This window comes from Chelonia mydas, chromosome 19 (genome assembly GCF_015237465.2).
Source record: "Chelonia mydas isolate rCheMyd1 chromosome 19, rCheMyd1.pri.v2, whole genome shotgun sequence".
Lineage (NCBI taxonomy): Eukaryota > Metazoa > Chordata > Testudines > Cheloniidae > Chelonia > Chelonia mydas.
This window is the reverse complement of record NC_051259.2, coordinates 9210234-9237833: the sequence shown is the minus strand read 5'-3', so window position 1 is coordinate 9237833 and position 27600 is coordinate 9210234. Positions and strand designations below refer to the sequence as shown.

Below are 27600 nucleotides of genomic sequence, written 5' to 3'. Positions count from 1 at the left end.
TTTTTGCCCCCTCCGAGGCTGCCAAAGGGCGGGTTGGGGGGGAAGAGAAGCAGCTGCCCCAGGGCCAGCAATTTAAAAGGGCCCGGGGCTCCGGCCGCTGCTGCACTAGCAGCAGCCAGAGCCCTGGGCCCTTTACATCGCCACTGGAGCCCTGGGCGGCACGAGCCAGGCAGCATGGAAGGGCTGGCTGGGGGACACTGACCCTCCAGCCCCACCCGTTCCACCTGAGGCCCCGCCCCTTCCGGGGGGGGGGGGGGGGGCGGAGCCAGCCCCATACTGATAAGTTTTCAATTTTACTTTCACCCCTGAGTTGACCTTTGTGTTGGCTCTGGCTCAAAATATTGGCCTTGAGACGTTAAAAGTTTTGACGTCCTCTCCCTCACACTATCTATGCCTCCTATCTTTCAATATGTGCCCAGCCATTTCAACCCTGCTAATCCTTTCTCACGTTACTCGTTCGGAAACAAGTCTTGATTTAGTCCAATTGCCAACATATCCAAATGACAAGCCAAACAAGCATTTATTTTTCAGATTTTTTTTTTTATTATTACTACGCAAAAATGGGTGAACTAAGCTGGTACAGATGATAAAATTGAGAACATTTCTCACAAGGATTACCTGTAAAGCTCAATCAGAACACTGAGCTAATGCTTAATGTAATGGTTTTTCTGCAGGTGCAGTTATGAACAAACCTATAAATAGGTATTTAAGTATGTAAAGCCATTTTAGAAGAATGAGGTATGCACAAAACACAAAAATCATTATTCCATATTGACCTCTGTGTGTATTAGCTTATTACCACACCGCTGTTTAATTCCAAGACGACTAGGGAACACAAATGAAGAGCATCAATGGTTGACACACAGTATATATCTGAGTTATAGGTTGGCTGGTATACCTTTATGTTGGGTAATTCTTCCCTCCACTACACTAAATAATCCTTGAGATCTCTCAAATACTGCTACAGTACTGTCCAGCATAGCCGGACTATAGTGTTTTAAAATTAGTCTCACACATCAGAACGGAAACATTTACTTTTGTAAAAAATACACGATTTGAGAATGTTCACCTCTAAACGTGAATTGTCTCTGGGCAAGAACACTAGATGAAAATATATTTTACATATGCTGATTAAAAAACTCACAGAGGAGGAGGAAATGAAATAAGTTTTTCCCTGAATTACAGCTGTGGGAAATCAGCCCTGACCCATCAATGATTTAAGATCAGGCCGTCACAAAGCACAGATGATCAGGGGAAAAAAGGCTTTTACTTCCATCCTCTTCGGAGATATCAAAACCGCCTATAAAAGCCTATGAAGTATACAGTAAAAATATGAAAAATTTGGCACATATTAAAAAAGTTTAAGACACCGCTTTTGTTCAGAGTTCACCTCTCAAAACTCCATCAAAGATTAAACAATAGTAAGAAACAGCAAATAGTCCTTCTAGGCAGCTTTACGACTGCAAGATTAATACTGGAATCAAACGCCTTTTGAGAGCCATGCAACAGCTTCCGAGCCCCTGGAGTACATTGATTATTCTTGAAACTGAAGAATTCTTCCCACCAAGCTTAATTTCTAATGAGCTGATTCTAATTAAGGTGGGGAAAATGCCCATTTCAGGAACATAAGAGGGAGATGTAGCCGTTTTGGACAATGTTAAGGATACCATAGGTCTCGGTTTGGGTTCTAATTGGCTGGGAATGTCTTAGGCACTGTCTGCCTTAAAGATTCATTGGTACCCTATAGATCAACGTCAACCCAACTGTTCTAATTTCCACGACCCGTAGACACATTCAGTGTTGTAGTAGTGGAAGGTTTTGCCCTGGGTCCACATTGATGCTGTGCCAACTGAGGCACTTTGTCCTCGGTGAATGTACCCCAGAGTTCCCAGCACTGCTTCCTGGTTATCCTGCTGTGGTGACAGATGCACCGTAGCACAACAGTGAGAGAAATACTTGCACCGATTGTCTTACCACAGTAGTATGATGCAATCACGTCATCGCTACCTTTAGCGCCCAGTGATGCTTTTCTTGCCTCCAATCGGGGTCATTTGCACTAACAGCACCGCCAGCAAAATTTAAGCGATTCCCAGTATAGGTATAAAGCACTTCTCACTAAGGTCAGAGCCATTGATGACTCCTGGATGCAGACAGGGAGGCCCTGGAGATTTTATATTTTAATCCCACTTTTTTCATGCCGCAAGAAATTGAAAACAATCTCTAGCTGTTCACGTGGGGCCCTGCATTTTTGGTTCTGCTACTGCGAAGCTGGACAGAGGGCAGACCATTTGATCTCTTTCCCCAAGCTGAGGATATTTATACAAGGGGTGGTTGAAAGGTTAAAACCCCCTGAGACTTTTTTTTTTTTTTTAAAGCAATGAAAGTGCTTCTAATTATATTAAGTTTTATAAAACCTAAAGGTTGGGTCTAAGTCAGGGGTAGGCAAACTACAGCCCGCAGGCCACATCTGGCCTGCTAGCCATTTTAATCTGGCCCTCAAGCTCCTGCTAGGGAGCAGGGTCTGGGGCAGCTCCACGCGGCTCCCAGAAGCAGCGGCATGTCCCCCCTCCGGCTCCTACGCATATAGGCAGCCAGGAGGCTCCGCTCTGCATGCTGCCCCCACCCCAAGCGCTGCCCCCAGAAGAGCTGCATGGGTGGTGCCTGTGGACGGGCCAGCATGTAGAGCCACCTGGCTGTGCCTCTAGGTAGGAGCCGGAGAAGGGACATGCAGCTGCTTTTGTGAGTCGCTTGAGGTAAGCACTGCCTGGAGCCTCCCCCTGCGCCCCAACCCCTCGATCCCAGCCCGGAGCCCTCTCCTGCACCCCAAACCCCTCATCTTCAGCCCCATTCCAGAGCCCTCTCCTGCACCCCAAACCCCTCATCCTCAGCCCCATCCCAAAGCCCTCACCCCCTCCGCACCCCACTCTCCTGACCCAGCCCAGAGCCCCCTCCCGCACCCTGAACTCCTCTTTTGTGGCCCCAGCCCAGAGCCTGCACCCCCAGGTGGAACCCTCACCCCAACCCCAATTTTGTGAGCATTCACGGCCCGCCATACAATTTCTATTCCCCGATGTGGCCCTCCGGCCAAAAAGTTTGCCCACCCCTGGTCTAAGCTAAGGCCAGGATTCCCCCCCCGATCCCCAAATTGCAGCCAGAGCCAATGGAGTCCCTTTAACATTGGAGATACTGCGTGTTTGCGGTGTGGCTAAGGCTACTTGCATGAGTGATCGAGGTTCTTTTTGTTCAGACAATACCGTTTACAGACACTGAACTGTCACAATCACCATCAAACATGCAGCCAAACCTGAGGCTGTAACGTATTTCTAATGTTTCAGAGATGCCAGCCGGAGCCAAAACACAACACAGTTAGAAAGCTAATACTGGGAAACATCAAATGATGAGTTGCCAGAAGCTGAAGAACCGGTTCCTTCAGTCGCTCCAGGTCTTTGGCGGCACTGACGGACCTGCTGCCGAAGGCCCGGAGCGAGTGAAGGACCCGCAGCCGAAGTGCTGCCGAAGGCCCGGAGTGCCGCTGGGTAAGTAAAAATTCTCAAGGGGTGCTGTAGTAGCTTCCCCAGCCGAGAGCTCAGGCGGGACAGAAAGGACGGTCCCGCGGGCCGCATGTGGCCCGCGGGCCACAGTTTGCCCACCCCTTTAACAGCCAGTTCTAAACCGGCTTCAAAATTTAACAACCGGTTCGCGCGAACCGGTGCGAACCAGCTCCAGCTCACCACTGAACACATCCCATGGGTGAATGTCACTACAACAAGTGGGTTGGGGTGAGCTTTTTGTCATGGGTTACACACCCATGAAGGAAAAAAAAACAAGATACCCAAACAGTACAGAGCGTTGGGGGGTGTTCTCCTTTTCATTTGGTCCCTCGAGTGCGTTTTGGACTCAAATGTGCTTCAGAGAGCAGAAAAGGTGACAACAGCTCTGCTATTTGTCTGTAGCAATTGGCTGCTTTTGATTGTCTACCACGGATGCTGTCTCACCTACCTACAGGAACGTGCATTAAAACGTGCTGCCACAAAAGTAACGGTTTATGGCTACTGAAAAGCAACAATCCTTTTTAAAAATGATCAGACACATAGATGAATACAATTTGTTGGGGAAGTATCAATGCGGCTTTTGTAAAGGAAAATCATGCCTCACTAATCTATTAGAATTCTTTGAGGAGGGTCAACAAACACTTGGACAAGGGTGATCCAGTGGATATAGTGTACTTGGACTTTCAGAAAGCCTTTGACAAGGTCCTTCTCCAAAGGCTCTTAAGCAAACTAAGTGGTCCTAGGTTAAGAGGGAAGGTCCTCTCATGAATGAGTAACTGGATAAAAGACAGGAAACAAAGGATAGGAATAAAAGGTCAGTTTTCAGAATGGACAGAGGTAAATAGTGGGGTCCCCCAGGAACCTGTGCTGTTCAACATTTTCATAAGTGATCTGGAAAAAGGGGTAAACGTGAGATGGCAATGTTTGCAGATGATAGAAAATTATTCAAGATAGTTAAGTCCAAAGCAGACTGTGAAGAGCTACAAAAGGATCTCACAAAACTGGGTGATTGGGCAATAAAATGGCAGGTGAAATTCAATGTTGATAAATGCATGTTGGAAAACATAATCCTAACTATGCATACAAAATGATGGAGTCTAAATTACCTGTTACCACTCAAGAAAGAGATCTTGGAGTCGTCAAGGCTAGTTCTCTGCTTAATGTGAAGTGGTAGTCAAAAAAGCTAACAGAATGTTAGGAACCATTAGGAAAGGAATCGATAAGACGACAATAAATATCATAATGCCACTATATAAATCCATGGAAAGCCCACACCTGGAATGCTGCATGCAGTTCTAGTCACTCCATCTCAGAACATATCTTAGAAATTGCAAAGATACAGAGAAGGGCAATAAACATGATGAAGGGACTGGAACAGCTTTCACATGAGGAGAGATTAAAAAGACGGACTGTTCAGCCTGGAAGAGACAACTAAGGTGGGGATATGATCGAGGTCTATAAGATCATGACTGGTGTGGAGAAGGTGAATAAGGAAGTGTTATTTACTCCTTTACATAGGAACTAGGGGTCGCCCAATGAAATTAATAGGCAGCAGGTTTAAATCAAACAGAAAGAAGTACTTTTTCACATAATGTACAGTCAACCTGTGGAACTCGTTGCCAGAGGATGTTGTGAAAGCCAAGACTATGACAGGGTTCAAAAAAGAATTAGAGAAGTTCATGGAGGACAGGTCCATCAATGGCTTTTAGCTAAGATGGTCAAGGATGCAACCCCATGCTTTGGGTGTCCCTAAGCCTCTGACTACCAGATGCCGGATTGAACAACAGGGGATGGATCACTTGATAATTGCCCTGTTTTTTTCATTCCCTTTGAAGCATCTGGCATTGGACACTGTTGGAAGATAAGATAGTGGGCTAGATGGACCATTGATCTGACCCAGTATAGCCACTCTTATGTTCTTATATAAAATCCAATAGTTATTGTATCATTGATAATAGAAGAATTTTGTGATTTAAAATTTGTCTCTCTGATCTTAACTAAATTTAACCCCCACTCTCAAGCCACGTTTGTCGTGTGGCCAAGTACTTATATAAAATAAATGCTGCTGCTCAGGATGGTTAGAGATGAAGGATGAAAAGCATTTTGTCTGGGCAAGTTCTCCTTCATTCTTTGTACTTTGAAAATTCTCAGGTGCAGTTTTCAAAGCAGCTAGTAGAAACAAAAAACAAAAAAAACCCACTTTTAAATTTTACAGGAGGTAATGTGCAAAAAACAATATGAACCCTTCATTTCAAAAGAAACTTTTGCATTTTGCTTCTGAAGGAGGACTGGATTTATTTACATAATGCAAATTGGACACATGAAACGTGCAAAAAAAAAAAAATATGGACACTAGCATGTTGTACAGGAAATGGGAGAACTTCTGGAGGACCCTGGCATTTTGGAGTCACATTCAGGACATCTCGTAGAATAAGAACTCTCAAGGCACTGAACAACACTGAAGACATTTGTTGACTAATTCCCCACTGCCAATTGCACCATATCAATTTGATAATCCCTCTTCGAAGGCAAAAGCTTGAATAAATAAAATGGGGTCTTACACCATGCCATGAAGCACAACTGACTTGGGCTCTAGCAGATCTGGGAGTGGATTATTTCTAGAGTTGAAGGCTCTCCAATTAGAACATCCTACCTTCAGATCTAGACAGTGTCAGCAAAGGTGTCCTAGCTGATTGGCCGCTGCAGCAACTCAAAGAGGCCATCTCAATTACTCAGGACCTAAATATGTAACAGTTTACAGATCAGAGTCAACACTCTGAATTGCACAAAGAAGCAAAAAGAATTGGTGTAGTTTGCAAAGTGCTTGTAGAAAGCATTCTACACTGGAGACCCGATTCTGCAATGCTTATTCACTTGGAGTAGCACTTAACATAAGCACTTAATTTCATTGGGACTATTGCATGGTGCTGTGCAGCAAGAGTGATGAGAGTTGAAAGTAGGCCCTAGATAACAAGCATTTCTGATTTTCAGTCAGCGTAGCTATAACAGGAGTTTTACTATACACAATCTTTTAACTAAAGATGGAAAATATGAGGACTGGTAATAGATCAGACTGTGGGGTGGGAGGAGGTATTTTTTCATGCTTTATGTGTATAAAAAGATCTTCTACACTTTCCACAGTATGCATCCGATGAAGTGAGCTGTAGCTCACGAAAGCTTATGCTCAAATAAATTGGTTAGTCTCTAAGGTGCCACAAGTACTCCTTTTCTTTTTGCGAATACAGACTAACACGGCTGTTACTCTGAAACAGATCAGACTTTGCGACATATGTACAAACAATGTATTAAGTATATAAATTATAGTATTTCAGCTCCTGTAGAAGTTTCCTAAACTCTAATTTCACTTAACTTATCCTTTTAAGTATTAAAAAAAAAGATGTATTCTAGAATCTACAGCCCAACTATTCAGATCAAGACTCCAGTCCTAGAATATTTTACATTTTAGTATCAGTACCACGTCCATTCTGTAGATCAGGAACAATTGCCTTAATCAAAATAGAAGAACTCTAAAATCTTTGGCCATCTTTGCTGGGTGTTCACTTGCCTTTTTTTTAGGTCTGCAGGAACCGTTTGGCTCTTTGCAGTCCTTCCTTCAGGAACTGGAGGTAGGTTGCAGTGGAAGGATCTTCAAAATTGGTTGAGAAGCTAAAGATGCTGCTCTCGACTTCTTCAGGCTTCATAGAAGTAATATCCAGGAAATAGTTGGCATTGATATGATGAATCTGGGAAAGGAAAGGAAGTGTGTATTAGCAGGACAGAGTTGAATAAGCACAGGTACAAGGACACTGCATCATCCAGTGGATTAGCCTATAGCCAACTACTAGGTGGTTTGCCCTTCACCTTAAATCCCAGGTTCTCCAAGTTCTTTGTCAACGAATGAAGCCTCCAAACCTCTATGGGAGGGAAGGCAAGGATGGCTCCCATTTTACAGATGGGGAATGGAGGGACCAAGAGATTGATGGCCTCGTTTTCAAGAGCCCTAAGTACCTGCAGCTCCCATCAACCACAGTGGGTGCTGGGGCTGCTCGGTACTTATGAAAATATCAAGCCTTAGGTAATTTGGGCAAGAACACACAGGAATCCTATGGCAGAGCCAGGAAAAAAAACCTAGATACTAGTTAACTTCAGGGAGTAGACATGAGAGGCGTGGGAGACATTATTATTATATGCACCTTTATATGGTTGCTACCACGTTTCTGCTACCTGGCTCCAAAGGGTTAACTTAGTCCTGGAGGGCTAGTGCAGACAGTGGGTGTGGACATCTCAATTGCCAATATTTAGCCAAACCAATACAAGTGTTAAGAGCTGCTGTTTAAGTCCAAAGGAGACACAATGGACCCAAAGCCTATTGACTTGTAATGATTCTGATCCGCTGTGACAAACCCACAGGAGGGACAGGAAAGGACAAAGCTGTTGGAATCCGCTGTTAAAAGAGAGGCGTTCTCACAGACCAGGGCCAGAAAACAAGACAAGGCAGGAGAAGAAAGTGGAGCAGAAGAATCTAGTGCACTCTCAAAGATGGGAATTACGACCCAAGGACTATTCGGAGGGGTGAGGAAACAGAGACAGGGATCCGCATGCCATTTTAGTTATTTCTCCATAGATCTGTATATATTTTTTATGTTGGTGGAGTGTGATTCATTTAGACTCCTTTGCAAATGGTGTGTTACTTGCCTTAACTGTCTCAAAGCCCCAAATGGTGAAAGAGAAACCCAATGGGTCACCAACTTTGGTGGGACGCTGGAGGAGCATGCAACAGCCACTGGGGAGGCTTGGGAGAGCGGCGTTAGTTTCAGGGCCTAGACAGGTGGGCTAGAGTGCCCCATATCTCAGACAGGGTGCCAGATAGAGGATCCGCACCCTGAGAGTGCGCTAGAGGCCCAGAGATAATGTCTAGATTGCAGAGTCCCAGCCTCATGGCAATCCATGAGATCCAGAGGCTTGGGTCCAGCACAGGAGCCCGGTGAGCATCCACCAACGGGAGCTCAGCCAAGGCTGCAATCGCAGGTATTTTGGAAGTTAGCAGACAAGAGCAGTTAGAGAGGGAGGGGTGGAGACAGGGCTGGGAGCCCTGAGGCTGGCTCAGAGATCAGCTCCTTATGACAGAGAACAAAACTCTGTGCCTCAGTTTCCCCATCTATAAAATGGTCCTATTTACCATTTCTCATTCGGCTCTACCAAGAGCATGCTGGCTGTGTCGCAGGTAGCTGGCAAGTGTAGTTGTCGGGCTAGGTGAGGATCAGTGAACGTTTGCTAAGTTCACGGACAATAAGAAGCTCTTCGCGAATGCTCAGCCGTTAGCGAAACATCTCGGTCATTTCGTAATTACAAGCGGCTCTGATGGCTCATGTCAGCAGAGGCTTATTTTACCCCACAGCCCTTACAGTCACCCCAATAAGTACAGTTAGCATGTAGATTTTAGTGCCTAACATATGCCAGGTGGTTTTCAAGCCTTTCCCTGAGAGAGGCCCTCTTAATAAAGGGGGAGGAAGAGAGGACAGAGTGGGGTACAGACGGAAAGGCCAAAACCTGGCCCACCCGACGTGACCAATGTACCACGGTTCCGTTGGGAAGGCAGATCATCATCTCCACGGGGAAGTTATATTTCTCTAGATGCAGGTCAGCCAATCTGCTGTAGAATTCATTCTGCCTCTTAGTCTGTAAAAAAAAAAGGACCCCAGAAGAGTGAGAGTTTGTATCACGGCTAATGGACTGGAGAAAAAATAAATGCAATATGCAGATGGGAACACCAGAAGGAGCATAGGGTGGGGGCAGCAAAGGCAAGACCGAACAGCTCTTCAATATGGTAACATTAAAAAAAAGGAATCCTGTTTTATTTGCCTGACTGCTTCTTTCAGTCAGGACACCCCACTAGAATGTACCTTGTCACCGTATAGTCAGTATCACCCCTGCCATTGCCCGCTCGCCAGAGGTCTGGATACTCAGAGTCTGGATCACTGTGACTGACCGACATCTGGACTCCTAGCATAAGCTGAGACGGACGTTAACGAGCTAGGAAACAGGCACCCTTAATGATCTATTAAGGGTCTGCTACAAGCCAACAGAAGCCGGAGCAGTTAGCTTGGTGCACACTTCACAACCCCCCGTGGTGGGGGGTGCCTGGAGAGATGGACACAGTAATTACACAGGGCAGGGCCAGCTACAGATGAAGCTCCCTGGTTAGTGATTAGCACTGGCACGGCAACTGTTTAAAGGGAGACTCCCGCACTCTTTCCTTAGCTTACCTCCATCTGTGCATTGCTTTTATTCTAGTGAAAGGAGTCTGACTGAGACGCCTGGAGACAGACACCCGCCCTATACATGCGGAACACGCACAGCTTGAGACTCGGCACAAGCTTCCCCCTGCCAGAGCACCCCGGTCAACCTGAAGGGACCCCCAGGAGGAGGTCAGCCTTCAGCCAGGCCAATCCAGGGCACCAACACAGGAGCTAATTAGCGTCCACATTGCACAACCACTTGTCCTCCTGGGAAGTGGGCAGAGACTCAAACTTCCAATGCAATTGCCTCATCTAACCTGGACTGATAGCGATGAAAGGCTCTGCAGACCATCCAGTCACCCGTCAGCTATTTATCCAGCCACTCTTGGCTATTGCATAAATCCTTATGTGACACTGTTGGCATTTATCGGCAGAGCTACCTGCAACAGTGCAATACCCTCCCGTGGCCGGGGGGAGCGGTCACTTCAGGTCAGGACAGAGGCACAGGACTGCCCACGCAGTACTGTCTAAGGACATGGGAGACCTTCAATCTTTAGGACACCCCTCCGGGACAGGGAGCGGTATTCGTCCCATTTTACTGATGCTGAGTGAGGCACAGAGGCCAAGCGACTTGCGGGAGCCTGCGGCGGAGCAGGGAATTGAACCCAGACATCCCTAGAACGTTGGCCACTGGACTATCGTTTGTTCTGTAAATTCTTCAGTCCCCGGGACTGTCAAGCTGGTACCTTTTACCAGCACTACATGCATGGAAGCCAGATGCTACAATGATGCTTACCTGTAGCTCTTCTAGCTCCTTCACCAGTGACCAACTACTGATGAAGCTCTCGTTCAGCAGAGCAAGGATGGGCGAACTTTCCAGGACGGTCTCCCGGAGAGTTCGCCCCGAACCTGGCACAGAGAGAGAGAGAGACTGGTTTGCCAAGTTGCCTGACACACACTGTTGCAGGGGTAACTTGGGGTGCTAATGCTTTGCCAATTGCGGGCTACCATGGCAGCTTGAATGGGACACCCCTGACCGGGTACAAAGAGTTTTATTTCTGCCTGAGCAAGGAGAGGAGGGTTTAGTTACACCCATCACAGGCTGTGTTATGTAATTTACTGTTTTAAGTGTGCACTGCAAGTGAGCCCCTACACAATGGGTGCTCCAAGAGTAAATTAACCATTTGCAGCCATCTTCCCCTTTAACCCAGACGCAGCCTGCAGAAACTAGCGGTCCCAGGCAGGCAGAGTAGGCTATTTGGATCAGAATGGCTCATTGCATTCTGGGAGGTACAGGGCTCGATTCTCCTTGGCCTTGCAGCTTGGGCTGTCATTTACACCTGTGCAGAGTGGGTGCCAGACAAGGAGAACCTGGATTTAGCAGCATTTTCCACCCACTGTGCACAGATGCGAGATGATACAAGGTGCCAGGCAGGGGAAGAATCGTGCTGTATTCGCCAGAGGCTGCAGCTGCCTGATTAGACTGATGTGGGGCAGGGGCCGGGGCAGAGAGGTGTCACAGGGAGAAGAGGGAAACATGCTATAGCACTGTGGGCTACCCCAGTATAAACCTATTAGAAGTAAAGATGGGCTTAAGCCACCAGATTGAGACCTAGCTCCAATCTTTCCCCGAGATGAAACATCTGAATTTGGGTATGGGCCCATTATAGGTTGCAGCTGCAGGGTTCTGATAGGCCCTTTCCCAGAATTCAGGGCAGCGATTCTAGTTCAAACCCAGGGGCTTTGCTACCAATGCAGCGTAACAGGAGACACCTGCAGCTGGTTTCCCCACTGATCCCAGTGGCCTTGCGGAAGCCTGGATGAAGCATTTCTTTGCCCTTCCTGCCCAGCTGGCAGGGGAAGGTGGCTTGGCTGCTCTTGCAGAGTCCCCCGAACACACCTCTACAGGTCGGCAGCAGCTCACCTCAGCAGGACTGGTCGTCCAAGGCGCCCCACAGCAGGATGGAGTGCACCAGTTTGTTTTCAGCTTTTGCTCTGTCAAAAGCCTGCGTAAAGGGAAGGTACGAAACCTGCAAGCAGAGAGCCAGTTGGAGAAGCTGATCCCAAAGCAGCCCATGGGGTGAGGCAGGGTTTAGAGGTGATGTGGCAGGCACACGTACAAGTAAAGACACAGCCACTAAACCCCAGCAGTGATACTCTCAGCTCCCCTCCTGGCCTTACATTAAGCCTCTGTGCTCTCCTGCCTCCCACCGGATTATTCCGTCCCTTTAATCTGCAGCGGAGCTGTTCCAAATCACAAGCAATTGGGAGCCAGGACTCGTGGGTTCTGTTCCCAGCTTTCCCCCTGACTTGCTGAAGGTCTCTCCATGAGTCTCACGTGTACAGAAGGAAATAACTCTTCCCTCCTGTGCCAGGTGTGGGGAATGAGGTTCAATTCATTGTTTTTAAAGTGCTATGAGATCCCCGGATGAAAGCGATGATGGAAAGGCAAGAACTGGGAAGGTTAGAGGCATGGTTACCTAGGATACCTGAGTCTTCAGGGAATTTTTAACCGTCTTGTACTTTCTTCTCATAAACCCTGTTCAACAATTTCGCCTAGGGACCGATTTCCAGCATGCCTCTACGGATGCATCAGCAAAGCGCGTGGGCTATTTGTCCGCATTGACACACCCAGAGCAGGTGTTGGCACACAGCTGTGTACTCTACTCATCCAAACATGTCCAGGAGTATTTGTTAGAAAAGGTATCAATAACTAGCCACAGAGACACTCTGCAGAAAGATGTCTCCAATCATTCACACACACTGAACTTTATTAACATCTTGGAAACATTTGCTCCAAAGGGCATCTTTTCCCACGGCTGCTCTTACGTTTCCCCTCAGCCAAGGAATCAGGGGCAGGGAGCAGCGATCTGCTCTAACTGCCACTGGAGCATGAAGTTATTTTGGTCACCCTGTGCTACAGATTCACTTTTCCCTGCAAGACACGGAGCCACAAGTGTTTTGTGTATTTCCTGCTGATAAGGAAAATTCAGTCCCTAAGATAGTTCTGCGGTTTTCGGCTGGTGCAAAAAGAAAACCACTATTATTTGCCTCTCTCAAAATAGCACCAGTAGCTACTATAACGAGGAGTGAGCCAACACTAAGTACAAGCCTGGAACATGTGAGATCAGGACTCTATTCCAGCCTCCACCACCGGTGTCCTGCGAGGCCCTGGGCTTCTCTGTGACCATTCCCCTCCCCCGGGTCCCAATTGTAAAGCAGGATCATACACTTAGCTCACTGAAGTGTTGCAAGGCTGGATTCATCCTAGTCCAATGGCAATGCACCTGGATGGCAGGTGCTCGAGGTGCAGAATATTAATACAATGTCTATAGTCACCTCTTATTTCTAAATCAAACTAGCAGAGGACCTTGCCCCGTAGCTCTGGTAGTTCTCCAGGATGATTGGAGCATCTCAGTGGGGTGCCCCCTCCAAACAAAATGCTGACGCAGCAATGGAGTGGGCTATTTTCCTACCTTCTTAAATGGGTACATGGCAACTTCCAGTTTCTGGGCTGCCTCTTCCCCACTTAGTTCACGCTGCCAGTTTATCTCTTCAAACACAAACTGAATCGGCTCCCCCGCAGGGTCTCGGCTGTCCATCACGTTGCCGTTTTCGTCATGAATCACGGAAGGGATGGACGGCCCTGAAGATTCTAATTCCATCTACACGACAAGGTCAGAGAGTTTAGTCCCTAGGAAGTTACATTTGTAGCTCCCACCCCCAAAGTGCAGGCCCATGCCAGAACAAAGATGTACACACGAGTGTCTCGGAGTCATTTTAATGAAAACAGGATAGATCGTCCGTTCAATTTGTATTCACATCCAAAAATCACGAGTCAGCCCCACTCATCAGATTTTAAAAAAAATTAATTTTAAGCCAAATAGATTTTATGTTTTTTTATTTGCTCTCTGGATTTTGACACTTGATGTCCCAAGTTCTTCCTCTATAGCCATCTGGGTCATACGAGAACTTTAATTTTTAAACCAAGATTCCTGTGTAATCACATGACTCCAGGAGCTCGGGCTTCAAGAAAAACACTAAATATTGTGTTTCATGATAAAAATAATGAGTTAGGAACACTGGGTGGCATTTCTACACAGTGCCCCACATATACACTGGAAACACCAGGATCACATCCAAGTTTACAAGAAGCCACATGAAAAACAACAGTGATAGAGGTAACACTGCCAGGCTGCCATGGGGTGGATCACGAGGAATCCCAACTAAGATGCTGCACACACATAAAGGAGAGAAAGTTACTACACACCTGAGGTAGGTAACCTATATCCACTTCCATGTTGCTGCTTTCGCTCGCCCCATACAGCCATTCCATGTCAACGTTGAGAGACCTAGCAGGAGAATCCAGCACATTCAGTAACAGCCATGTGCAGACGAAAGAGCTTTGCACTTGATAACTCAGCTAAACTTGAGCCATTTCTCCCTAAACATCCAACATCCCTAGGCCGGATTCAGGACTAAAGGCCAGGTGCTGCAAGGGACACTGCACAGCTCTGCTGAAGTCAGTGGGGTTCTGCGTAGGTCCACCACTCTTGGATCCCACTGAAGGACCAGGGCCCAAGTGCCTGCCCAATATGACAAAAGGAGAGGCAGAGTCATGCATGAGCTTTAATGTGTTTAGATACTGGGGGGGAGGAGTACCCCTTCTTCCTCCCAAACCCTGAGAATTTGGGAATTCCATTCCTGTAAAACATATTTTTCTGCAAGCAAAGAGCTCCCATAACGAACATGCTGCCAGAACTGCAAGTATCAAGTCACCAGGGTAATGCTCTGCATACAATTTCGATTCAAGCCACCGTGGGCCGAGAAAAATGTCAGCTTTTATCTCCTGAAATGCTTCCAGCCACTTGCCAGAGAGAAATAATGAGAGAGTGTAAATCTATACACACAATACATTAGCTTTTGAAATATGAAGTGAAGAATATCTCAAAGCAAGTGAGTCACACTATGCCAGACTCCAGTGCACCAAGACACACGTGGAGATCACCAGGGTTTTTCTCCCCATCCCCTGACGTTCCAAGGATTACCATTTTACAGTATGTTAAACAAATCAGATCCTTGGCTAAGCTAAGTGTTCTCAGTGGCTCTACTAAAAATGTGTTGCCCCTGCAATATGGGGTTCTCTCAGTTTTAGGTATGACAACAGTGGAGCTTGTTTCACTTTTATTTACAAGGGACTTATTGCAAAATGTAAACCGCCCGGAGGCGTGTAATAGAACACAGGCGTTGCATGATTCTTCTGGGGCTTTCGACGGCCCTGCTGCATGCGCAATAGTCATAACGGCAGCCTCACCTCTAATTGCAAACTAAGCCATTTCTGGAACTCTTTCAAGGGTAGCTAGCCAGACATTCCTCGGGAATATGGGTTTGCAGTAGCTCAAGCAATGAAGGGGAGAATATACATTTAGTAACTTTCGTCCAAAGTTTTCCGAGCACTTTACAAACACTCATTAAGACTCATGCACAGGTTGGAGAAATTCCTTATTTTTACAGGCCCAGAAGTTCAAGCAACTTGGCAAAAGAACCCAAAGTGACTTCAAGTCTGTGACAGACCCAGGAACAGATTCTAGCTCTCTTGGGTCCCAGTCCCAAGAGATCAAGAGTGAAATCTGACTATAGAATATTACCCGCATGGTAATTTATGTACTGTGTGGAGGAGAGAGACTGTTACCTGGTAATCAGAGCATGGGATAATGACCTAGGACTCCTGGGTTCCAGTTCGTACCCGAACACAGATTTCTGTTTGAGTTTAGGTGAGTCATTTAACTTTCCTGTGCTTTGATTTCCCCATATACATGATGGGGATAGGGATACCTGGCTCACAGAGATGCAAATCTTGGTGAAAACAGCCAATGCATTTTGAGATCATCAGACAGGAGATGGCACTGTACGTGCAAGGAACATCCTCTAGATCTGCGACACACACAGCACAGCTGCAGGATCGCAGAGCCCCTCGAGCTTCACTCATGTTCTGGTTTCCCATTAATCTCAGGTCTTTGCTCAGCGTACACTGAAAAGAGACGGTCATACCTCTTGTTAGGGACAAAGAGCTTGAACTCTCGAACGTGGGAGGAATCTCTGGAGAGGACGATGTGGCCTGCGAACTGGCCAGGGGAAAACCAGAAAGGGAAATCTGGAGGTTCATTCAGCTGGAACTCGGCATGGATCCTGAAACAGGAAGATCATCATCAGCCTTGGTGCCCTAAGCAAGACCAAGAACCAGGGAGAAGGCGAGAGAACGGGTCATACATGCCAGATGCTAGTCATGTTGTTTCATGGGCTTCTGGAGGCACTCAGATCAAGGGTGCCGGAACCTTTGTAGAAGTGAGGGGGCCACCGGTGCCAGAACCAGGGGACAGGGGCCATGCCTCCCCCACTTTTTTACGTGGACGTAGTTTGGGGGGGCAGCATTGCCCCCCCCCCAGCTGCAAGTCTCGGGCAGGTGCAGAGAGGTGCCAGCAGGAGCTGCGTTTTGCTGCTCCACACCTGCCCAAGGCTTACAGTTTGAGGGGGGCAACACTGCCCCAGCCCCCCAAAACTACACCATGTTAAAAAGGGAAAGGGTATGGCCCCCCTGGCCCTCCTGGTTCCAGTGCCATTGACTCAGATACTGTGGTGATAACGGCATTTAACTTCCCTGTGCTTTGATTTCCCCATATGATAACGGCCATACAAGGACCTGAACAGAACAGACTAGACAAGAACTGTCTGCAAGATGAACCAGAGCAGCGTGAGGAATCACTCTTCTAGGGACTGTTGGCTTTAGAGAACTGCTCCATCTGTTGACTAAAACAGTTAGATCCTCCCCTTTCGATTCTGGGCATCACCAAATAGAGGGCGTTTGCTTAGACCTGGGACTGGGGACTTACAGGACAATAGCGCCTCTCACCCAGTCAGTTCAGACAAAAACAGGAGCGTTGGATCCATGGATGGAGCCGTAAGGGAAGTAACACATTCAAAGCCACTTCCTGGAGGACACACCCTTCTCCTCTGCAAGCTGCTTAGCAGCCCTCGGTCAGTTACATATGTTGTTAGGGAGCATAATCACAGTTAAGTAACATGCCCACATGCTGCTCCTGGTTTATGTTCCCTGGAGGACAGGGAAATCATGGGGCTGCTGCCACCTGGACGTGTCCATATTTTCCCCCTCCCATTCCCCAGATCTCATGCTGTCTTATCAAACCCCAGGGTCTCCTGGCAGCCCGGGACAGCGTCATGACCCCTTTGCTTGACAGCCCCTTTCGTAGGTTTCTTCCACCCCCAAAACAGATTGAACATAATTAACAGACTAATTGTGAAAGTCCCAACCTCCACATTATACTAGTTGCTTTGATTCTATTTTGAATGGGGGGGAAATTAGGTCTTTAAAAAGATGCAGATCTAATTAAAACAGCACCAATCCCCACCTTTAACACCCTGCACCTCCCAGTCCCATTTGGGAAGTTCTTACCTGAACGCTATCCTATAGTAGAACTCACTGATTGCCTGGATGCAGGCCACAGCTCCTTGAGGAGCAAAGCGAGTTTTTACAAACGGACGAGGATGGAACATGCTCAAGAGTTTGTGGATCACGATCTATGGAAAGAATTGGAGAGGTAGCAAAAAAAATGAAAGCAACGGCCTTTAATGTAGACCCTCAGTTAAGCTACACTTCTAAAACTACTCCCCTACAAGGACAGGAAGATAAAACAACTAACATGACTTGGATCTAGCTAACAATTTCCATCTTCCATTTTTTTGGACTCCCTTCTATAATTTATAGTTTTCCACCACCTTGCACATTTATCCTCTGTCTGGAAGCGTACTAACCATTGTCTTCCATATACCCAATATTTCCAGGGCACAGCAGCTGAGTACTGCAAGTAGATCGGATTACATGTTGTGCATTATACTGAACAATAAGACTTTGATGCAGTTTGCAATTTGAAGTGATCGCATACACCATCCACTGGAGAGTACTCAGTATGGCAGAATTAAAGCCTAACCAAACACCCATGAGGGCAGAGCATTTACAGTCTGATTTTATAGACCACATACAAGAATCACTTCACTGACCGCTGTGGGGTGGAACATGAGGTCACCGTTTGACAAAGCACATTAATTTTACACAATTAGTTTAGACGGGGAGTGGAGAATCTTACCCAAGTCAGACTAAATGAGGATTTTTGTTATTTAAATTGATTAGTAGTTGGTCTGGCTGTTGTGGATACCCCGTACTATTGTTATAAATGCCTTGGATCTTCTGAGACCGCAAACAAAATTCTTGGTTTTTACCTCTCCTCTGAAAGATGGCTCCCTTAACACTGGACTGGGACATCGATTTACAGAGAAGTGACAAACTACAGCCTCATCTACACTAGGGAAGTTTTGTACAGAGCGTTTCCACCATTGGTAAGGCCCAGTCTACATTATATATTATATCCTACCCAGGCCAACATTGGCACACATGTGGAAACTAGCCGCCTCCATTCCTCTCTGTCATTTGCTGCTGCTTCCTTCTCTGTGATGCTGGCTATACTGGCCCCCCCTCCTTGTGTAGATATATACTGGGTCCCCAACCAAAATAAGCTACACTGACAAAAGCACTCTTGCTGATATAATTTGTGTCTACACCAGGCCTTTTACTGGTAAAGAAATGCCATAAAAAATCGTATGCCCCTAACAGCATAACCATATCAGCAAAAGTTTCTAGTGTAGACCTGGCCTGAGACTCATTCAGCTCCACTAATATCGGCTACAGGGAACCCTAGTATAGAAATAAATGCAACTGATATGGCGCTGGAAACAGCTGCGGAAGCTAGAGAACTGTCTACACTAGGGTTCCCTCCAAGAGCGGCTGAACATCCTCAACAAGGCTTTACTGATTCACCCCCACCACTCCCTGTAGCATGCACATTTTCTCTGGCGCCCTCCCATCCAAGCACCGAGGTGACCATGCTTAGTGTGTGAGATCTGATGAGAGGATAGCCCAAGATGATATTGGCTACCGGCTGCTCATTAGGATGTGAAAATTGCAAAATGGACAATATGGAAGCGTCTGTTAGAAGCAATATCCTCCCACCCGAGAAAGATCACGGTTCATATTAAGTGGTGCTCTTACTTCTTTGCCCTTGGGGACCGGAGGGTAAAACCGGTTGTTGGAAAGGTAGCCAGTGAAGATGTTTAATTCACTTGGGATTATCCACCAGGGATCGCCGAGTTCGATCTTATTCTTTGGGGGAAGAAAGGCTTTGAACTGCTTGGCAAACATTATGCTCATAGGGGCTGCTGGGGCTGTCCAGTTCCGTAGGCCAGACAGAGCAATATGAGAAATCTACAAAGAGAAACACATGTCAGAACCAGCTAATGGGATGTAATAACATTTGAAGAGTTTTGTTCTATAGGAGGCAGATGGATATGAACCATTGCACAGAGGTCAGATTCTGGCATTAGAGAAAGTGGTACTCCTTTTAAACTCCACCCACAATCCAAAGCACCATGTAAAATCCCACATTAGCTAGAAGTTTCTGCAAAAAATGGCCAGCAGTAAAATAAATTGATAATGCAAGTAGTCAGATAACATGGCAACAAATGCCATGGAAATAGTCACATATAAGGTGGGCACCGTTACACTCCAGAGTTAACATCTCATTGAGAAATGGGGGCAGTTTATGATTCTCAAAGCTATTGTTTGAAATGGTTTTGCAAATTCCTGTAGACAACACTGCACCGGGTCACGTATGGAAGATTTTCTGCACATTCATAAGAGCTGGAAGCGTACATGTATTCTTAAAAAAATGTTTAAGTGCTGAATAAACTGATGATGCCACCAGCAAAAATGCCAAAATGCACCAATGCACACTGGCTCAGTCTGATCTCTGCTCACAGAAGGAACAACTGACAAAATAAGCACTATATGTTCACTCCTATGGGGGTAGTTAGAGCCTCTACTACATTGCATGGGTTTTGCTAGGAATTTGGGTTTTCTATTCATACACATGATGTATGATACTTACTCCTAGGAAACCATCTTTGCTCTTTGTCATTGTTTCCATGAGAAGGGGCTGGAATTTAGCAACAATTGATAGCGTCTCCCCACTGGGATCCAGTGTCTCTTCCTCTTCAAATTCGAGGACAGGAGTAACACCTAAACAGAACAATTATTTAACACCATAGGGAAATGACTATACATTTATAATAGTCTAATGGGCAGGTACATGGAACCTCGCAGTTGTCACTTTGCTGCATGTGACAGCCCTTAGCAACAGAACTCAGACCCACCTGCTTCAAGGGCACAAGTCCCTGCTACTTGAGTTAAAGGAGACTCTCCCCTTAATTGATAGCAGTATAAAGTTTATGACACATGGTTCAGTGGTTCCTGGGGCATCCAGCAGGGGGCAGATACACACGCTGCTGCGTCATTACATTATGAGAAAGTATTCCTGGTATTTCGGTTGCAGTTCAATCCCTCCTGCATGCTATGTTGACATCACAGGGTTTCATGCATTTTGGCATAGCTGAGAAACATTTGCTACGTTGATACTGTATGACAGAGACTTCGGAAGCCACAGGAAAATATGAATGAAATAGTTCTGGTCTAGCCAGTGCTGAGCTATATCCGTTGTATTCATCCATTCCAAATCCCGTTTAAGCCCTGGACAAAGTAACTTATGTACTTTACTAGTCCAACAATGGGAGATTCAGTCTTATTAAAAGTGCACTTTGTGAAAGTGGTGTCTGGCGCTTAAGCCTTTCCAAAAACACTTAAAGCTTTGCAGCCCCTCGCTGTGTAAATCAGCCCCAGACCAGCACAAAAAAAGATAATTAGCCATTGTGCACATGCAGTGCTGAGATCTTCAGCCTTCCTTTCCTTTATTGCACAACTGACCTTGCAAGGTAAATACCTACCTGTTAATTTCTCTGCTACTGGCTTGAACTCCTCAGGGCTAATGTACAGATCATTGTTAGTGTCCAGAGAGGAGAAGAGAAAAAGCCCCTCGTTCCCCAGAGACTTCAAGGCCATCTCCTGGTTTGGGAAGAAGAGAGGCAGGTAGGTCTTAATTGGAGCTGTTTTACTAGTTCATCTAGGCCCCATCAGCTCTTGAGTTATTATACATCCTTTACAACTGCAAACAAAGCCATCAAATAAAAAGAGTAACGCACGTTAGCAGGACTCTGCACTATCAAGAATAGCGACTGGGGTCCAGGAACAGTTTCCATGAATGTATTAAAACTAAATCTGGATGAACAACAAATAATTGACAACAAATCATTTGTTCTGTTTTGTCTTCTCTCTTAGTGAGTCTTTGTCCAAGGAATCTGTCAACTGCAGCAGCGAGTAATTCTGGGCCTGCAAGAACGTTGCCAGCTGCTGATATTCGCAGGAGGCTCTGTGGGGCTAGTGAGCATTCACCACAGGGCATTTTTACAGCATCCTGACACGGTGACTTAGGTAGCTAGCCAACATCATGTGAATGAAGACGGTCAAATAGACTATTCAAACTTCACCAATGATTACCTGAGGATTTGCTCTAAAGAGTCACTTTTCACAAGGAGGAGGAGAGCTAACTGGGCCCTCCCATGTTTAAAGGAAGTGAACCCGGCCAAATCAACATTTACATTCCGACCAGTATCCACAGACATCGCTTGCCACAGAGACCCGCTCTAGCTAGAACCACGTTCACATCCTAGAGCACATAAGCAAATGGTGATTAGGCAAGAGCTTCCAGCTCACAGCTCCTGGTGGGGAGTGTTGCCTAGTGATCCTACCACTGATCCAGGACTCACGCAGTCTATTCCTACTCCGCCATCAATACTGTTTAACCTTGGGAAGTGGGTAATCACAGCCACTCTGGGCCTCAGTTTCCCTCATCAGACACTAACCCTTTCAGATCTCACAGGGGGCAGCCTGCATGGCCTCATTTGCTACAATCTGAAAATACAGGAGCTCCTCGAAAAGAAGAGGCTGCAGTGATACTCAAACTTTTGTACTGGTGACCCCTTTCAAATAGCAAGCCTCTGAGTGCGACCCCCCTTATAAATTAAAAGCACTTTCTTATATAATTAACATAATTATAAATGCTGGATATAAAGCGGGGTTTGGGGGTGGAGGCTGACAGCTCGTGACCCCCCATGTAATAACCTCGCAACCCCCTGAGGGGTCCCGACCCCCAGTTTGAGAACTCCTGGGCTACAGAAATGCAGTTCTCACTTGGAACAGACGCAGACAGTTCCACACTGCAGCAAGCGCAGCCGAGGAAAGAGAAAATACACAGATGGAAGGAGAGAGCTGCTCTACTGAGGGAGAAGGAAATGAGACAGAGTGAAGGAAAGGAGTGGTGGGGCAGTCAGACAAGTCATATTCCTCATTGCCATTCAGCAGCAGATCCAGGGCTTTACTGGCAGGGGAGACACCTTCCCCCACCCCTGTGCAAAGCCTATAGGAGCAAGAGACTATTCCTCATTCTGCTGCTTAGATGTGTGTCTCCTCTGATGCCTGCAGCACCATTAACATCCCCAAAGCTCCTGAACCAGTTTAGTTTCCATCTGTTGCCTGCCAGCCTGAAACAACATTTAATGCAGGCTGGAAGGCTCAGCTCCTGTCAGTTACAATGAGAGAAGCACTTGGAGCCATACAGGGCAGTTCCTGGGCCAAGGAAGGCAAAGAAAAAACAAAGGCAAGCAGAGAAGCTCTTGGAACATGAACCGCAGAAGGGCGGGAAGAAGGCCCGTTTGAAGCAAGGTGAGAACCCAATACCTGGAAAAGAGGGCGGGCAACAGCACTGCTATGGAAGGAAAGGGAACGAGCATGCTAATTATTTCAAGCACTGGATCAATCCCCTAAGACACCCCAAGCTCCTTTGGACAGGGACCTTAGCTTTACTGTGTGTGTAAAATGCCATGCACCTACCTACAGAGCTACACATTTACCAATGCACACGTTTACATGCACACGTTTACCAATGACGTTATTCTAGCGTTACTGGAACGGGAATCGCCCAGGAGCTGAGGTCACTCCCCTCATCCAAACACACAGCCTTTATAACGCCCATTCCACTGCTTTACAATTTCCTTCTGCATCCCCCTCAAGAGCCCGTCTGGCAGGGAGCAGCGAACACAGGCACAGGAGCCAGAACAGCTTAGAAAAGTAAACAGCATCATACAGGGGCTTCCCTCCACAGATCACACCATCCTGAGCACATGCAGAGCTCTAGAGATGGTCGCAGAGGGTCATTTCCTTCTCTTTTCCCCAGGTGTCTGCAATCATCTATCTGATGGCCCCTCTCCAGTCTCTGGTCCTTTCTTTTTTCCCCCCATTTAGCAGGTCAAGAATGCCACTGATCTGAACCCCAAGAGATTCCATTCAGAGAGCAACAGCTGATGAGCCTTTCAGTGCGTTAGGCTCTGGCTTCCAACATTACAGTGAGCAGACAGCACAGACACTCAGACCTGGGAAACCTCTATCTTTGGCCTCCAGTGCCCTGTCAAACAGGAAAGGCACCAGTTATATCCCATGCATATGGATGAAATGCTGTCCCAGACAGCATCAAGGACAGCAGCTGTGATGTAGAGAACTCAATATAGATGTTTGATGTTATGCTCATTGGTGCTGCAAGACTCCAGAATGAATTACTCTCGAGAGAGATAAGAGCCAATTTGCATGTCCGATCAGTATCTCAGACATCTTTCACCCGGGACAAGCAGTGGGACATTTCCAGGCAGCAGGATTTTTTCCTAGAAAATTAAGTACTAATTCCTAGACCTGTAAACGCACACCCTCACTCCTGGCCAAGTGTGTCCGGTACATGTGCCATCAGGACTCGAACCCATCAAATCTCAGCTCCAGCAATCACTCCCCTCTGCAAGATGAGTTAAACTTGGTGCTCATCAAGTAAATGAGATTGATAGGCACATTTCCAGGCAATATTCCAACAGTACATCAGTTCCACACACAGCCTTGTTCCATCAGAATTCTTGATTTATATATACCCAGCGTGGACACTCCAGCTCCTCAACATGGACCTGCTGAAAGGGAAACCCCAGTGCTTCTGCCCTATAGGAGATAATGATCCGGAACATGGAAGTGAGGCTTCCTGTACAGCGCAAATCAGTCCTGAAATTCTGAGAGATGGTGAAGAAGGACAAAGGGAAAGAGAAATTGGGTTTGTGCCTTTTTGCTTTTTTATAGCACACATGTTAAAGCAAGCCAAAAAAGGCACCTAAGATTTATTTTAACCTTGGAAATATCAGGAATAATAAAGTTTTGCCTTCACTGTTTTTGCTGACAGGACAAAGAGCAGGAGCTTTCTCAGCACCCAAATGTAATAGTGGCAGGGAGCGGAGTCTTCACAAAGATTTATTCCCCCAAGTGTTTGTTAGACCTTTGAATTAGGTAGGTGCTAACAAAGGAAATGGATAAAAAGTTTTTAAAAATCTGAACAGAAAAACTCTCTCAGCTGTTCAGATTTTAACGTTTTCTTCTACGGTTCCCAATCCAACCTGTTTGCCTGTCATCCACTGAATCCCTCGCAAGAGCAGAGTAGACGAGACCTGATATTTCTTGTGTAAAGACAGTCAGAAAAGAGTTTTATCAACTGAAATCCTCTCAGACTCTCTATGCATCTCCTACAGCAGCAGTAAAGGACAGAGATATTTGCCCTTTACAGTCACGTTCAAATAATGTTTTTTATAAAATGGGCTTGTACCATTTTTGCTTTTTTGTGATACATAAAGGCCAAAAAGGACTTTTAAAAGTTTACTGTTTGCTGTTTTATCGTTGAAATATCAGGAATTTGCAGTCTGATCTTTGCTGGAGGTCTTCCTAGATGTACACTTGGGGCTTTCCCACCTTAAATGAGAATTCAGGGGGAGTAGAATCTTTAACAAAGACGACCTTGTTCCAAGGTTCATGTTAGTCATTTGAGTTACATAGTTATTAAAACAAAAAAGTTTTAATCAGTTGGATAAAAAACACTATTTCTTTCTCTGTTGCACAACTTGCACTCTTGCAATATCATTTCACAAGTTCTACAGTAACCATACAGCCTCAGGGCAGACAAGACCTGAATTTCTAGTGTAAAAAAAAAAAAGTTTAAAAGAAATTCAGATCTTCTTTATACAGAACAAAACACCAAGAGGGCCCCAAAGCTCGTTTTTTCTTTATAGGTCACTTTAAAGTTGAGTTAAAATCTTTTGAGCTAACAGGAACCAAGGTCAAGTATAATGTAAACGTGTGCCTTTGCTTGTCTTGCAGTGGTTTTCAGCATGAATGCCCACAATTAATACGGGAATTGTGTCCTTATACAGTCTGAAAGGTTCTCAGCTGCTGCAGCAGAAGGAGAATCCTGAACTCAGGGTCTGACAAGCACACTAACAACTGATTTCAACTATGAGGTTTTAAACTAGAAATACATACAGGTATGTACGTATATCTACACATATACATCCTGTTGCTAATTTATGAGCTTTGGTCCTGATTCGACTAACATACATGGTTAGCTGTACTCATGTAAGCAGTCCCACCACTTCAATGGATCAGTGCCTTAGTTCATAATTTATTCTGCATTTTACAGAGCAAGACATATTCCCTCCCTCAAAGAGTTTACTACCATAAGGCCCATCATGCTACTAGCTGGCTGGGTACAAGAGGCTGCCTGCCTGAGTCAGCTTGTAGGATCAGGGTCTAAGATGCTAAGAACTTATCTCTCACCTTTGGCTGCAGTGCCACTTACATCACGCTTTACAAACTATCTAAATTCTAAATCAATCCTTGCCCACGCACCCCAGCGAGGTAGGCACAGTCAATTATCCCCATTTTACAGATGGAGAAACGAAGATACAGAGAACTGATCTCCCCACAGCCCAAGATGTGATTATAATGAATATGTTCCTGCCTGCCAGCCTACACTCAGTCCACTCCCCCATCAGAACCGTCACTGGACATTACATCTTCACCTTGTTAAACTTGCAAACAAACATCTTTGTGCTTTCTCCAATCCTGACCCTCATGCTTGGCAGCAGTTCCCAGTAAACAACAGCAAAACTAACTCATTATACTTCAAATCTCTCCTGGAAACTCGCCTCTGCCATGAAACCTACAAAAACTTGACCACAATTAGGCTACTGGGGTGATGAACACCAGTGCCTGTCATGCTGACCAATACTGTCTCACCATTTCCTTGTAAATCTGCACTTGTTTTGCGTCTTAGACTGGTCTGCACTTAAAACGTAGGACGACATGAAAAATCCATGCCACTGAGCACTGTCAACTTAATGCCTGGTGCAGATGCAGCGAAGTTGACAGAAGCCTATTTCCATTGACCAAACTACCATAACTTGGGGAGGTGAAGTCACTACAGTGATGGAAAAACCCCTTCTCTCCCTGTAGTTTGTGCCTACGCCATGGGTTTACAGCACCAAAGTTGCGGTACCATAGTAATGTTACTGTAACACCCACACTGCACACATGGCCTTAGATTGTAAGCTTTTTGAGACAGGCACTATCCTTTTCTTTCGTGTTTGTACAGCACCTAGCAACATGGGGTCCTGGTGCATCACTGAGGCTCCTAAGCACTACAATAAACATAAATAACTATATATAGGATGTTTGTCCAGTACTATTGACAACCCGCAGCCAAGTGCTTCTATTTCTCTCCTCAACACAAATCCCAGTTCGCTGCTGAAGTAGGTGCCTCCGTGTGAACCTGTGTCGGTTTTATTTTGTAAGTTTTTTTCTCCCTTCTACGGATAAGCTAGGTTGGGATTTGGGGCACTGAGAAGATCTGGATTGTGAGTTGTCCTGGATGGGGAGCGAGGGGGTCATTACAGTTCAGAGAGAAGTGAAATTTCACGCTAAATAACAAGATTCTCCAGGTCCACTCAGGAAAAGGGGCTGGGATCTGACCACGGTACTTTGCTAAATTAGAATAAAAATACACGTTTAGACACACAACAGGGAACCAAGGACAAGAAGGGAGGAGCAGAGAGAATCCAAGGAGTGCCCAGGATGGCAGGCCCCCTGCCCACAGCCAGAGCCCCCTAGCAGCATCTCCCCAGAGCTCCCTTCCACCCCCCAGCCCCCTATACCCCTCCAAATCAGAGCCCCCCAGCAAAACCCAAAGTCTCCCCAAAGCCCCCAGCACAATCACTCAGCATCCCCCACCTCTTCCCCCCAACCCCCAGCCCCCCAACTCTTCCCCCAAAGCCCCCAGCGTCCTGTCCACCCCCAACCGACCCCTACAACCCCCAACGCCTCCAGCCCCCCAACTCTTTCCCTAAAGCCCCCAGCGTCCTGTACACCCCCCAACCGGCCCCTACAACCCCCAGCCCCCAAAGCCTCCAGCCCCCCAACTCTTTCCCTGAAGCCCCCAGCGTCCTGTCCACTCCCCAACCGGCCCCTACAACCCCCAGCCCCCCAACTCTTCCCCCAAAGCCCCCAGCGTCCTGTCCACCCCCCAACCCTTCCCCTGAAGCCCCCCGCGTCCTGTCCACCCCCCAACCGGCCCCTACAACGCCCAGCGTCCTCTCCAGCCCCCCAAACCTCCCGCAGCCCCCAGCACTAACCCCCGCGCCCCCCAATTTACCCTCCCCCGGAGCCACGCCCGCTCCGGTACCTGCCGCCGGGCCACCTCGGCGTCCCGGTAGTATTTCACCGCGGCCAGGGCGGCCAGCAGGCCCAGCGCCAGCCCCAGCCTGGGCAGCCGCGGCGAGGGGGCTCCGGGGGCTCCCGGCTGCGGCCCCCCGGCCATCCCCGCTGCTCGGCTGGGCCGCGCCGCTCGCCGCCTCCGCCCGGCTCCCTGCGCCGCCCTCAG

The 27600-nt window shown here is 46.8% G+C and overlaps 1 protein-coding gene across 1 annotated transcript; it reads right to left on the bottom strand.

Moving 5' to 3' along the window:
- Nucleotides 1–519: 519 nt before the first annotated feature.
- SELENON (selenoprotein N) lies at nt 520–27600 on the bottom strand. Its single transcript, XM_037881986.2, has 12 exons — nt 27403–27600; nt 20699–20816; nt 19807–19937; nt 18912–19124; nt 17262–17386; nt 15842–15979; nt 14061–14142; nt 13267–13455; nt 11715–11820; nt 10587–10699; nt 9129–9230; nt 520–7294 (listed from the first exon to the last, which is right to left on the bottom strand). Exons 1-12 carry the CDS (start codon nt 27535–27537, stop codon nt 7124–7126), a joined length of 1623 nt encoding a protein of 540 aa, XP_037737914.1. The 5' UTR covers nt 27538–27600; the 3' UTR covers nt 520–7123.